Source organism: Theropithecus gelada, chromosome 20 (assembly GCF_003255815.1).
Source record: "Theropithecus gelada isolate Dixy chromosome 20, Tgel_1.0, whole genome shotgun sequence".
NCBI lineage: Eukaryota > Metazoa > Chordata > Mammalia > Primates > Cercopithecidae > Theropithecus > Theropithecus gelada.
In genome coordinates this window covers 73,785,436-73,798,207 of record NC_037688.1, presented here as the reverse complement: position 1 = coordinate 73,798,207, position 12,772 = coordinate 73,785,436, and the positions used below count along the sequence as shown (strand labels likewise).

Genomic DNA, 12,772 nt, shown 5'->3' with positions numbered 1-12,772 from the left:
TGCGAGGGCGCGCAAAGGGCCACTGTGACCACAGGCCCCTGCTGTCACACAGTGGTTTTTCAGGCCCTCCGCTGTGAGGACTCAGAACGCTGTCAACAGATGGCATCCACACCCCATAGAGGGAGAAGACACAATAGTCCCAGGGTTATAGTGAGGCCGGGGAAGGGGAGTTCATTTTTCTTTCTTTAAAATTTCAACTTGTCTCCCCAAAACCAGCTTAACAAACTCAAACTCCTGACACTGTAACTGGGAGTGCGTGGAAAAGGGAACACGGCACACGACGGAAACATTACAACACGTTTTTTGGAAAAAGAGTCATTTAATATCTCAAGGGAGAGTAGGAACTTTGAGTTACCTAAGACTACAGCCAACCCCCAGCCCAGAACAAAAACAAGACACCTTAATGTTCATTCAAAGACAAACTCACAGCGAACGGCTCTCGCACCCCTGCTCTAACTCCTCTTTCTAGGGAAGGAAGGAGGGAGGGAAGGGCCAGGTCCCCGGGGGCCCTCACTCCCTGCTTTCTATCACACAGGTCACAAGGCAGCTCTCAGAGCAGAAGGCACACACACTGCAGTGGAAGTTGAGAAAGGAAGTCACTCCAAGGTACACACTGGCCCAGAGACCAGGAAACCGTGCCACAGAGCTGGAAGGCAAGGCCGATGGGACAGTGCGAGGACCATGTCCACGACAGCGCCTACCACCCCAAGGGGCCTCGTGACACGTCAGGTCACATCTCCAGTCACCTCATTTGTACACAGCTCCCTCCTGGAAAACCTTTAATTTCTTAAGAGCAAATGTGACTAGTTAGAGGCAAAAAAAAAAAAAAAAAGAAGAAGAAAGGAATGAAAACAAGAGACCCTGCCCCCGCAAAACGGAATTAGAAGGAAAAGTACATTTCAGTGAAACCTTGTTACAAATGCCAAGGTTTCCCAGGCCTGTTTCCAGGGAGAGTAGAAATCTTCCTCCACTTCCACGTCACTCACTGAATTATAATTTTTATAGAAAATTTTATTCAACATACAACATTTTCCAGCAAAAAGGCAATATACAGGAAGAGTTGGTGTACACTGCTCCCACAGAAACAACCCAAAAAATACCGGAAAAGGATGAAAAATAAGAGTGATTTGCTGATTCTATTTTACTGCACTCAAAACTAGACACGCAGCTGGCATTAGCTCCAAAAGAAAAGGAAACGGGGCTGCGACTGAAATAAAACTACACACAATGAATATCAACATCAGTGAAATTCACTTGCAGACTCACCCAACAAAAAGGAACCTCCTCCCAGTGGCAAATTGTACATGTTCATTCATTAAATATACAATTTCATTTTTCCTTTTTTTTTCCTTTTTAACTTTTTTACAAAGTCAACAGCGTACTAACCACTAGTGAGCATGCCTCTTGCTAAAAGGCTTTGTTGTTGTCTGTTCCACTTTAACGAAATTCTATGTATAATTCTTTCACCTGCTCGTATGAACTGTTGAGATCATAAGTCTGCCGAGGCAGCAGAGTAAACCTTAATTGAATTTAACAATGTTCTTGATTTAATAAAAAAGACCCCCACGATGTCTGTCCAGACTGTGTTCAGTGCATCCACTTTGCAAAGGGGCTGCAGACAGTAGTGGCTGACGAGGTGAGACGAGTTTATTAAAAAGCCCCCAGGCAGCTGGAGGAGGAGAACCCGAGGAAGGGCCGACAATGCACACAATGAAGGGAAGAGCGCTATTTATTAGGTTGTGAGTTTCTCTGTTTTGCCTTTACAGATGCACAAAAGGTCATTGAAAGTATAACTGAAGGAAATAGGTCGGACGAGCCTAAACACAAGACTTTCTAGCTGCAGGGCTGGTGCACGGGACCCCAGGAAGGCAGCCGAGCCACTCATGCCCACTAGGGACAGCCCAGAGACCTTGAGCCAGGGACCCATGATCCGCTAACCTCTTCTCCCCCATTGCGCTGACAGTTGCCTTGCACTGTGGTTACCATAAAATAACTCTCATTGGCATCCAAGCTTTATAAAAACACCTTCATTTTGCTCAAAAAGGGCAGTCAATAGATACAGAGAAGCCAAACTGAACAGCCTCAATAAAATAAAATTAACACCAGCAGCGAATCCTCTTGCTGAAGACTTCGGCTAGAGGGCACGTGCACCAAAGTTCTAGGCTGTTAAGGGGCCACCCACACACCGTCCTCGCCTTGAACACACCAGCTTGGAAATCAGTTATGGATTTTAATGGCCTTTTCAAGGTAAGTGTAGCGACTCCTCTTTGGGGCTTTGTTGAAGTGGTCGAGCCCTAGCCAAGGCCGAGGATGAGACATATTACCTGGTGGGGACGAAGAAAAGCAAGTGAGGCCACAGAGCAGCCCTGGAAGCCCTCAGCGGGGTGGTGGCCAGTGAGGCATGCATCCCTGTGGCTCCCCAAGGGGTAAGTTTGCGGGGAAGCCAGGACCTGAACTGCACGCCCACCTGGAGCTAAGGAGGCCCACACACACCCTGACTGCACCTCAGAGCCACTGTCCTCACAACCCTCAGTTTCAATCACCCTGAACACACGTCCAAGCTTCTCTCCTTGAAGAACTCACAGGTTACAAAGGATGTAAGGATCTGTTAAGAACTCATAGGTTATGGAATGATATTGCTCCTGGTTCCACAGGTCACCCAGTGGAGACAGAAGAGCTGGCACTTGCCCCTGGGGCTGCCCCTCCCAGCCCCAGACCACTTGCTTCTTAGCCTGAAACCCACACCAGCCCCCGAGGGGAGAACCCTTACCGGGCTGTGGCTCAAAGTCTTTCAAATTTACTTCATACTCGTCTTCATTGATGTACTGGTGTCGGCCCATCATTACAATTGCAAATTTAAACTAAAAGAAAAAAAATTAAAACTCCTCCATTATTTCTGTGTATCAGTAAAACTCACATCTCTGGCAAAAAAAAAAAAAAAAAAGCCTAGGCTGCTATGCTAGGCAAGGCTTGAGCCTGTGGCCCGTCAAGCCCCCAGGAGGCCCCAGCTGCACACCTTTTCAAACTCCTTCTCCTGGATGTCCAGCAGGCTCTGGATTCGCTTCATCACTTCTCGAAAATGCTCGCCCTGGAATGGTAAAGGACACGTGCTCACACGGTCACTGCCGGCACCCCCGGGCCACATCACGTGGCAGCCGCCAAAACAAATGCCCAGCGCCAACAGGAGCGCAGATTCAGCAACAGCAGCCACTCAAAGGCTCCAGGTTTTGATGCGAGCCACTTGGTCAACCACAACATCATACCTGGTGTATCCTCAGCAAAAACGGGATTCCGAACGTTCCGAAGACCTCTTTGTGGAAATGCGCCACTGTGACAAGCATCTCATTCTCTTTATCTATGTCCACCTGGTCCAAAGGGATTTCCTGGGGACATGGATGACAGACACAGTTCTGTAAGTGCAAGTGATGCGGTCAAAGTGTCCATATCTCAATTCTCACACTACTCTAGCCTGGAGGGTAGAGCCTGTTTTTGCTAAAAATGCCACACCTGGATCCAGCCAGAATGATGGGCACTCATGGAAGCCTCAGCCAGAAGATATCCAAGTTTCTTCCTCCTCCCCCAAAAAACTGAATTTTAAGACACCAAATACTGTTATTATTCCAGTCCCTGTGGAAATGTCAACAGCTCTAAATCCAAGTGATCCACAGTTTCTGTCTGGATTGGGTTAGTAACCCAAATTGAGGACTAATCTCTCTGCAAAAACACTGCAGGTCCACCCATGGAATCATATACCTCAATTACTGGTATATAAACACAGTCCAAGCTACTTGCACACTTTGCTGTGATATTTAAACATGCAGCAGATGGGGCTCATGAATACTCTTTGGTGCCAATGGTGTCGGGGACAGATACCTCTATTCGAAACGTCCGACTTGTTGCAGGAGATAAACATTCTAATAGTTCATCTTCTTGATGGACACCGATGATTTTGTAGCTTACAATTTCTAGCAGCCTGAACAGAGAAGAAAAAAAAAGTGGGACAAAATGAAGTATGTATACTCGCATAAAAATAAAATGGTTTTCTAGAAAGAAAGAAAGTTACCATGATATGCTTTTTTTTTTTTTTTTTTGAGACAGTCTTACTCTGTCGCCCAGCCTGGAATGCAACAGCGTGGTCTCAGCTTACTGCAACCTCCGCCTCCCAGGTTCAAGCGATTCTCCCACCTCAGCCTTCCGAGTAGCTAGGACTACAGGTGTGTGCCACCACACCCAGCTGATTTTTGTATTTTTAGTAGAGACAGGGTTTCACTATGTTGGGCAGGCTGGTCTCAAACTCCTGACCTCGTGGTCTGCTCACCTCGGCCTCCCAAAGTGCTGGGATTACAAGTGTGAGCCACCTCGCCCAGTCTTTTTTTTTTTTTTTTAAGAGGATCTGAAATATCAGAAACAGAGACTGGGGGCAAGGCAAGCAGAGGGGGTCCCCTCGAAGCACGAGATTAAAGGGCTTTGCTGGACACAGGGGAAGTGGCCACATTTGGGCAGAGATGTACAGACTGGGCCTCCGAAACTTGTGTAAACCTTTCTCACAAGGAATTCACATTCAGTTGATTGAGGCGTTTTCCTCACTTACTCTTATTATTAGGTAACAGATTAGGGTCTCACTGTTTAATAACTGTTTTATTAAAACTAAAGAAAATTTGGGAACCAAATGCCCCCAAAGGCCATTTGTCCTCCAAGCGACTACAGGTCAATGTAGCGAGAATCATTCCCCTCTCTCTGAAATAAACAATCAATTCAGGGGCTTCTTTCTACAGCCCAAATGCTGGCTAGATGGATCAGAAGTGATTCAATCTGTCAAATACAAAATCAAGAGTCACCCTTTCCAATTTCAGTTCGTCATTCAAATGGAATCATACGGTTCCTCTGTTTGGCTTTTCTATGGGAATCACGCCTTTTGACTACAGCTAATGTTATCAGAAAATGCAAGGCGAAGAAGGACAAACATGGCTTAATTGTGAAACATGCATAACCCTCTGCACCACACCGCCTTGATGGTTACCCTTGAGACTTGAAAAACTGGAGCAACACTGGGTCTGTGTTGAGTTTCTGTGCAACTGTCTTTGCAACTTGAGGCACACCCCACTGAGTCTGGGAATGATGCGCATGGATTCTGGCTGGGTGATTTCCACCGACGCGGCTGCAGAGGTCAGCGTTACTGCCACCCCTAACTAACCGTCCACATTTGGGCTCAAGAAATACTTGCCTAAGTTTCCCTGATGCTTTCTCCCCAAGCTCCACGGCCTTTTTACATTCTTCTAACAGGTCCCGGACACACCCATGCTTGTCTGGATATAGTGTTATTTCCTAAGTAATGAAAAGATAAAATAAGTGCTTTCAAGAAAGCAAAAAGTCTGCTACCACAAAGGAAGAGAGGAGAAAGTTGCATCATTGTTCTCAACTGTCCCCAGCTGGCCCCCATGTTCTTGCTCTCATTCCCACCCCAACTCCCTCATCTGTGAATTCACTCACAGTGAGAACACTGGCCCTAACCTAGAACCAATCAAATACTGACAGGAGGTTAACAAAAGTGGCCTTGATGCAAAAAGCCTGTCATTTACAGAACACCTTCTCAGGAAATGATCCTGAAGGGTCACCCAGGGCCTTCCCAATTCTCAGCACAATGAGAAAGGAATGCTGGTCCAGATACAAGACCAGAGGCAGACTGTGGGCCTTCAGGGAGCTCAGTTCTACAAAGGTGAGGCTATTTATGTCTCGAATTTTCCCTCTATATTTGTAGAGCTAGAAAGGGTGAGAGATCTGGCATCCAAATAGGTACACAGACTTTTTTGAAGAACCACCTAATGCCTGTAATGCCAACACTCTGGGAGGCCTAGGCAGAAGGATGCTTAATTAAGCCCAGGAGCTCAAGACCAGTCTGGACAATACACTGAGACCCTGTCTCAAAAAAAAAAAAAAAAAAAAAAAAAAAAAAATATATATATATATATATATACACACACACACACATATATATATATATATATACACACACACACACGTATGAATGAGCTGGGCGTGGTGACATACACCTGTAATCCTAGCTACTTGGGGGCTGAGGTGGGAGGATCACTTGAGCCCAGGAGGTCTAGGCTGTCGTGGGCTGAGATGGTGCCACTGCACTCCAGCCTGGGCGACAGAGCGAGACCCTGTCTCAAAAAAGAACCACCTAAAATGTGGCTGGGTGTGTCTTCTGTTTGGAGTAAGCATGTGACACTGGAGCTGTCTACACTAGCAGCTTGGGGAGTAAGCGCACAGTGGAGTCAAGGCCCACTCCATTCACAGGCCTGCTGGACTCCCTGAGACCAGGCCGTGGCACGAATAGCTGGAGAAGGATCCTCCCCCTCAGCCAAGTGGCAATGCATAAGCATCACAGTGGGACCTGGAAGGGAAGGGCTGGCTTCCGAACAAATGGTTCCTTAGCTTAACGTGTGATGTACCCAAAGGCCTCAGGAGGTCTTGCCAGGAGGCAGGAAAGACTGGCCCAGGTCGCCCCCAGCCCCTTTCACGTGCTGTTGTTTAGAGTGCTTTTCTTTGCTGTCTTAGTTTTCAACGTCTGGGGACAGGTAGAAACAATAAGCAAATTCCAATAAAAATTAAAATTTATAGTATTAAAAAAACTCACCTCTTCCCTAAATTGGCTGTTTAACCATATACATTTAAAACTTCGCCTGTTCTCAAAGTCTGTGATTTTCATCTTAAGCTATTAAGAAAAGAAAGATTCACGTCAGATACCGTCACCAAAAACCCAAGCCTTCTCTTTATTACCCATAGTTACATTAATTTGGACTCATACCTGCTGATAGTAAAGTTTCTTAGGTTGTCTAGGCTTGAAGAATTGTAGAAGATCTCTTAAAGTACCTTCATAATTATGTCTAAGAGGATTACCTGGGCCATCCCTATAACTACACAAGAAAACAGCATATAAATAAATGACTTGTTTATTTGCCTACAAACAAATATCTGTGAGTGAGCATAAAAGCAAACCGCTGGCCTTACATCTGGACTTGAAATTTGGACCTAGCATGGGGTTTAACTTAATACTCCTGTTTCCCGAGAACTAAGTCCCACTCGCTGTCACACTTGAATGCTCTCTGCCATAGTGACAAAAGACCCAGCAGCCTGGCAGGACTGACCAGCTGGACACATGAGAGATGCACTGAGGATGTATCTAAAGTCAGTCTGGCTTTGGATGAGGCTGTCAATTATTTTAACATCTCAGAGTAATGTGGTCAAGATGTGAGTGGTGACAATTCTGAAACTAAGCAAGAAATGGCATGTCGGGTGAAATGGCGAGCTAATTATTAGTTCCAAGATGTTTCAATGAACTGTGGAAAGCATGCAGTCAACACCAAGCAAGTGTCCGTGCATATGACTTACCCTTGTGACTTGAAAAACTGGAGCAACATTGGATCTGTGTTGAGCCTCTGTGCAACTGTCTTTGCAACCTGAGACACAGAAAGGAAGGTTCATATTTTGGGGAAAAAATTGAAACCTGGTCATAAACTTCATGATTAATTACGTAAAACGTGCTATGAGCAGCCTGAATTTAAATTCCGTAGGAATTTATTAAACAGGAATAAACTATATTATTCCTTAATGTATCACCATGGGAATAGCATATCTGATGAAGATAACTTTGAAAAGTTTTCACTTTTAATGGTGAGATCTACAGGTTCTTTTCTGATGGCAATTATTCTAGCTCCCATGGCAGTATCAGCCTGAATCCACTTCAGTGGGAGATTTCCTCAGGCATAGCCCCTCCTGAACCAAAACCATGAGATAGCTTCTTCGACAAGCATTTTAAGGAAGAAATTTGTCTTTCTGGAGTGGGATCTGAAGAGGAAAGGAGCATTTATTAAATACCTGAAAATAATTCATTCTATTTGATAACGTAACCACAAATCCAGGATCATTAGGGATTGTTTTATCACAGAAAATGACATCAACGCGGTGGTAGAGATCTCGGAAATATTCCTTTGCGGTGGGTAATTCACTGTTATCATTTTCAGGGTCATCCCTGGTGGGGGGAGAAAGTTTGCAGTCTGAATCAAAGACCATGGCAGGGGGTAGCTGGTAAAAATGGCATCATCTTTTACACAACAGTGACACCAACAGGCTCTCTTGCAAGATAAATTCAGGTTCCCCTTTGTAAGCGAGGCAAGTATGCAAGGGGATGCACTGAGCCAGGCACAACGTGGTGGCTTTACATTCTCATCCCACTACAAAACAAAACCCCCTTAGGTAACAACAGCTCCTGCGCCTCCTCTACAGGAGCAGACTTGGACGCAGTGTCTTGCCCACAGACCTGACAGGTGGTGGAGCCCAGTCTCTGACCGTGAGTCAGCAAATCAGGGCTTTCATGTGCCATCGAGCCGCTTTCAGACACTGAGTGTCTAAGACCAAAGACTGGTTGGTTTACATGAAGACAAACTGAAATGAATTACCCAAGTAGGTACATTCTAAGGAGTTTTGATTTCATAAATCTTAGGGGAAGGAAGCAATTGTTGCCACCCTGCTAACAGTTGCCACGTGCACTTGAGACATTTTAAGGAATTGAGAAGAGCTTTATGAAATGAAAATGTTCACCACACCTAATTTCAAAACCCAGAGAAAGCCTGTCAACAGAGCTACATTAAAAAAACAAAAACAAAAACGTGGCTCAGGATCTAGGTACAAATGTTTCTTGGTTCTACAACTTAAAAAAATCCTGAAATTAGTAGAAAGTGATATAATCCTTCACAAAGTACATACTTCTGAAATACTATGATGTCACCATCCATTAGTTCATCAAGGGCTTTATCAAGAGACACGTCATAGTCCTGAATTCTCTCTGTTAAATTCGGTTTAACTTCCTACAGTGAAAGATATAAAATTGTTACATTGCAAAGTTTGTCTAATGTTTAATATGGCCAGATAGTCTTCCATGTACTTAAGTATTTTCTGTACACCCAATTCTATTCACGTTTTAAGTTAAAATGTTAACGGAAAAAGCTAAATAAATAAATCCACAAATATGTAAAACTAATTCTAAAAAAATAAAAAATAAAAAATAAATTAAAAAAAAAAACAAATCACAAATCTAAATACGTCATTCTCAAGATCATCTGAGGCCCTGAGTTAGTTGGTAGACCTAACAGAGTAACAAATTCGGGGTAAAAAGAACAAACAAAATCCTCCACAAACTACTAAGAATATACTAATTATGGAAAAATAAACCATCCAAACCTCATAGAGGATAAGGCTAGTATCTTGAATAAATCCTGCTCTGTCACACATAACTGGGAGCAAGTCACCTAGGAGAAAGAAGATATTGTCAATGTGTAGCTGTAATGTACTGAGCAAACTCTACTCCGAAGGTAAGTGCACAAAAGACTTACGTATTTTACAGGATATTGGTGTGTAGATATGCCCACAGTAATTCAAGCTCCGCGTTTTGGGATCATACATCTTCAAAAATAACATTACATCATCTACAAGGTTAATAAACAAGTTTTGTTAAGATCCAAACACTCAGTACAAAGCTTAAAAAACAAAAAAACAAACAAAAAAACAAACAAAAACAAAAAACCAGTAAGCTGAATAGCTCAGTGACAAGTGAAATGACAGCTTAAGGTACCTAAAAGTTACTTCAGATGTGGCTTAGTCACGAAGCTGAGGCTATGACCGCAGAGTTTCCAAACATCAGACCCATGGAAACCCACTACATTTAGACAGTCAAGACGGTATTGAGTGCAGCAAACTCAGAATTCCTAGTTCTGAGACCTGGCACTGACTGGCTGGAAGAGCGTTGCCACGGGAAGATTGCGCATGGTCTTGTGTCTTTGCCAGAAGTGACCACTCACAGCAATAAAAGTGTCATTTTATAGCAAGGGTCAGCAAATTCCGATCCACCTGTTTTGTCGATAAAGTTGTACTGGAAGACAGCCAGCCCGTTCATTTACATATTCTTTGTGGCCGCCTTAGTACAGACAGAAAGGCCTGAAACGCCTGAGATATTGCCTATCTGGCCCCTGACAGACGTTTGCAACCCTGCTCTTTAGGATCTGACCAACGCGATTAGCACAGCACAGCAGCTGAGACTGAAGACAGAACAGGACGGCCCCACATGGCTGCTACTGTCTCCGGGCCTCACAGGAAACTTGCAGCCAAGTCAGTCTTATTTGACTTCATCAGGAAGTCAAGTGAGCATTTGTGGAATTGATCAACAGATCTTTCTGCAAGGGAAGAAGGCTTAACCCTGTGTGTTTAGAACAACAATCCAGGAATCCAACGCTACTGCTCTAAGTGCAGGCAGGCGTCTCGTGGGCACTTACGATCTTTATCAAACTTGGGTAAGGTCGCTCCACTAGCAGCCAGCTCGGGATCAACTGTTTCCAGGAATATTGTCCAAGGGTTTTCATTATCACTGAGCTCAATCATCTATTTCCAAAAGAGACGCTGATTTTAGAAGAGTCTAATGGCTTAGGTGACAGAGCGAAAAACTACAGTCAAGTACTGAAGAAAACGTCCAATTCTAGTTAAGTGGACCAAAAGGGAAACAAGCTGCACTAAGTGCAGAGGACTAACACCTCCTGCACGGTTCCAAACCAGATACGCTATTAACAATATTTACTGTTTTATTGCCGTCGGCTTCATTATCTAACATTGCTGGCCGTTTTGTTCCATTACTCCTTGCTTGCATGGGCCACAATCGAATTTGATCTTGTGGAAATCCCTGAAAAAATATTAAGAATAGATTAAGATAAAAACACACTCATATTTTAGTCCTCTGTATTACACACACATATGTATATACATATACATATATATACATATACATACATATATAGTGAAAATGTTAATGTTAAGATTGTGATTGTAGGCCAGGTGCTGTGGTTCATGCCTGTAATCCCAGCACTTTGGGAGGCTGAGACGGGTGGATCACGAGGTCGGGAACTCAAGACCAGCCTGGCCAAGATGGTGAAATCCCATCTCCACTAAAAATACAAAAATTAGCTAGGCGTGGTGGCGGGCGCCTGTAATCCCAGCTACTCGGGAGGCTGAGGCAGGATAATTGCTTGAAACCAAAAGGCGGAGTTGCAGTGAGCCGAGATCGCGCCACTGGGTAACAACAGTGAAACTCTGTCTCGGAAAAAAAAAAAAAAGAAAAAAGACTGCGATTGCAAGAAAAAGAATTCTAATTCTTTCCCGGTTGATTTGGACAACTGACTTATCCTTCAGGATCGAATGCCCATTTTACAAAAATAAAGAGGGGATGGGGGTGCAGGGAGTGGAGTGGAGAATGAGGAAAAGCAGTGGAAACATGTCTGCGAAATCCTGTGGGTACCCCTGAGCCGCAGTCAGGGGGTCAGTGGTTTTCTTGCACTTTCTCAGGCAGGAAACATTCCTGGGTCACACCCCTCACTGTCAGACAGTAGCTGGATCCAGCACCCACCCCCAAAGGCAGTTAGTCTTTTCTAGTGACAGGGAAGGAAGGTGGACCTTGGGAGCCAGGGTGGGGACATCCATAAGACCGGCACGCACCATGGTCTGAGAGAGGCTCTGAACAAACTCAGCAAGCGAGGAGTTCTTCAACACTTTGAACACAGTGTATTTCACTTTTTCTTCATCGTACATGTCATTTCCTTGGTGGCCACAAAACTGGTCCTCTGCGACTATCTGAAAATTTGTATGAAAACAGAGAAGACTTGACAACTGACAAAAAATGAGTCCACACTGAACACATTTAAACATTAAAATGCTGAAAACTCATTTTTTGTTCCAAAGAAACTTCTTCAGAAGACCAATGAAGAAAAACAGCATAAAATGACCAAAATGTAAACCTATTTATTTAGAAATAGGAGGCTGTGGGCTGGGCACGGTGGCTCACGCCTGTAATCCCAGCACTCTGGGAGGGTGAGGCAGGTGGATCACCTGAGGTCAGGAGTTCCAAGACCAGTCTGACCTACATGGAGAAACCCTATCTCTACCAAAAATACAAAACTAGCTGGGTGTAGTGGCACATGCCTGTAATCCCAGCTACTCGGGAGGCTGAGGCAGAGGTTGAGGTGAGCAGAGATCATGCCACTGCATTCCAGCCTGGGCAACAAGAGTGAAACTCCGTCTCAAACAAAAAAAAAGAAAAGAAAAAAGAAAAGGAGGCTGTATTTCACTGCAATAACTTAACTCACCTATAAATTGGACCTAGCTACATAGCCAACTGTGACATGACCTCCTCCCTTCTCCAACCCCTACAGTACTTTCTGAAGCAACACACACCCTGACGTGCACTTGATCGCTACTCTGCCCGGTGACCTGACTTCTGACACCCAAGTCTTTACTCGTGAACCGGCCCTGCCCGCCACCAACAGGGCCAGGTGTTACAAATGCTCAGGCAGCTGCCCAGAGCAGCTAAGGGCACAACAGTCCTGGTTTGTGTATCAGGAACTACTCTGGGACTGAGACCAAGCTCAGGAGAGCACGTGGAGCAGCTTCTCTCTGGGCAGTTGCCCTGCGGTGCGGTGGGTGACCCAATGGTCCCAGAGGGGCGGGGGCTGACCTGCACGTGCGTACAGAGATGGGTGCCCTGCTTCATGGTGACCCAGGAGTCCCAGAAGGGTGGGGGCTGACCTGCACTTGCATATAGAGATGGGCTTCCTGCCGTTCCTTCCGCTTCTGAGCCTCGATCCTTTTCTCTTCTTGTAATCGCTCCACCAACTGCTGAGGAATATCATGGTCGGTGACCGCCTGTAAAACTTCACCTGCAGGACAA

The 12,772-nt window shown here is 44.9% G+C and overlaps 1 protein-coding gene across 5 annotated transcripts in view; it reads right to left on the bottom strand.

Moving 5' to 3' along the window:
* Nucleotides 1-299: 299 nt before the first annotated feature.
* The window catches only part of USP7 (ubiquitin specific peptidase 7), a 72,802-nt gene continuing 60,329 nt past the window's right edge, over nucleotides 300-12,772 (bottom strand). For 3 of the 5 annotated variants that reach the window (XM_025370177.1, XM_025370180.1, XM_025370178.1), the window contains 17 exons: nucleotides 12,631-12,761; nucleotides 11,545-11,679; nucleotides 10,634-10,735; nucleotides 10,335-10,440; nucleotides 9,399-9,491; nucleotides 9,247-9,314; nucleotides 8,773-8,873; nucleotides 7,885-8,038; nucleotides 7,399-7,466; nucleotides 6,815-6,923; nucleotides 6,644-6,721; nucleotides 5,225-5,325; nucleotides 3,874-3,973; nucleotides 3,264-3,383; nucleotides 3,017-3,088; nucleotides 2,771-2,861; nucleotides 995-2,324 (listed from right to left, as the gene is read on the bottom strand). In XM_025370177.1, coding sequence (XP_025225962.1) covers nucleotides 2,218-2,324; nucleotides 2,771-2,861; nucleotides 3,017-3,088; nucleotides 3,264-3,383; nucleotides 3,874-3,973; nucleotides 5,225-5,325; nucleotides 6,644-6,721; nucleotides 6,815-6,923; nucleotides 7,399-7,466; nucleotides 7,885-8,038; nucleotides 8,773-8,873; nucleotides 9,247-9,314; nucleotides 9,399-9,491; nucleotides 10,335-10,440; nucleotides 10,634-10,735; nucleotides 11,545-11,679; nucleotides 12,631-12,761 — 1,736 coding nt within the window. In that variant the 3' untranslated portion in view covers nucleotides 995-2,217. Of the gene's footprint in view, nucleotides 2,862-3,016; nucleotides 3,089-3,263; nucleotides 3,384-3,873; nucleotides 3,974-5,224; nucleotides 5,326-6,643; nucleotides 6,722-6,814; nucleotides 6,924-7,398; nucleotides 7,467-7,884; nucleotides 8,039-8,772; nucleotides 8,874-9,246; nucleotides 9,315-9,398; nucleotides 9,492-10,334; nucleotides 10,441-10,633; nucleotides 10,736-11,544; nucleotides 11,680-12,630; nucleotides 12,762-12,772 lie in introns of all 5 variants that reach the window. The other 2 variants (XM_025370179.1, XM_025370176.1) reach the window with 2 other exon arrangements.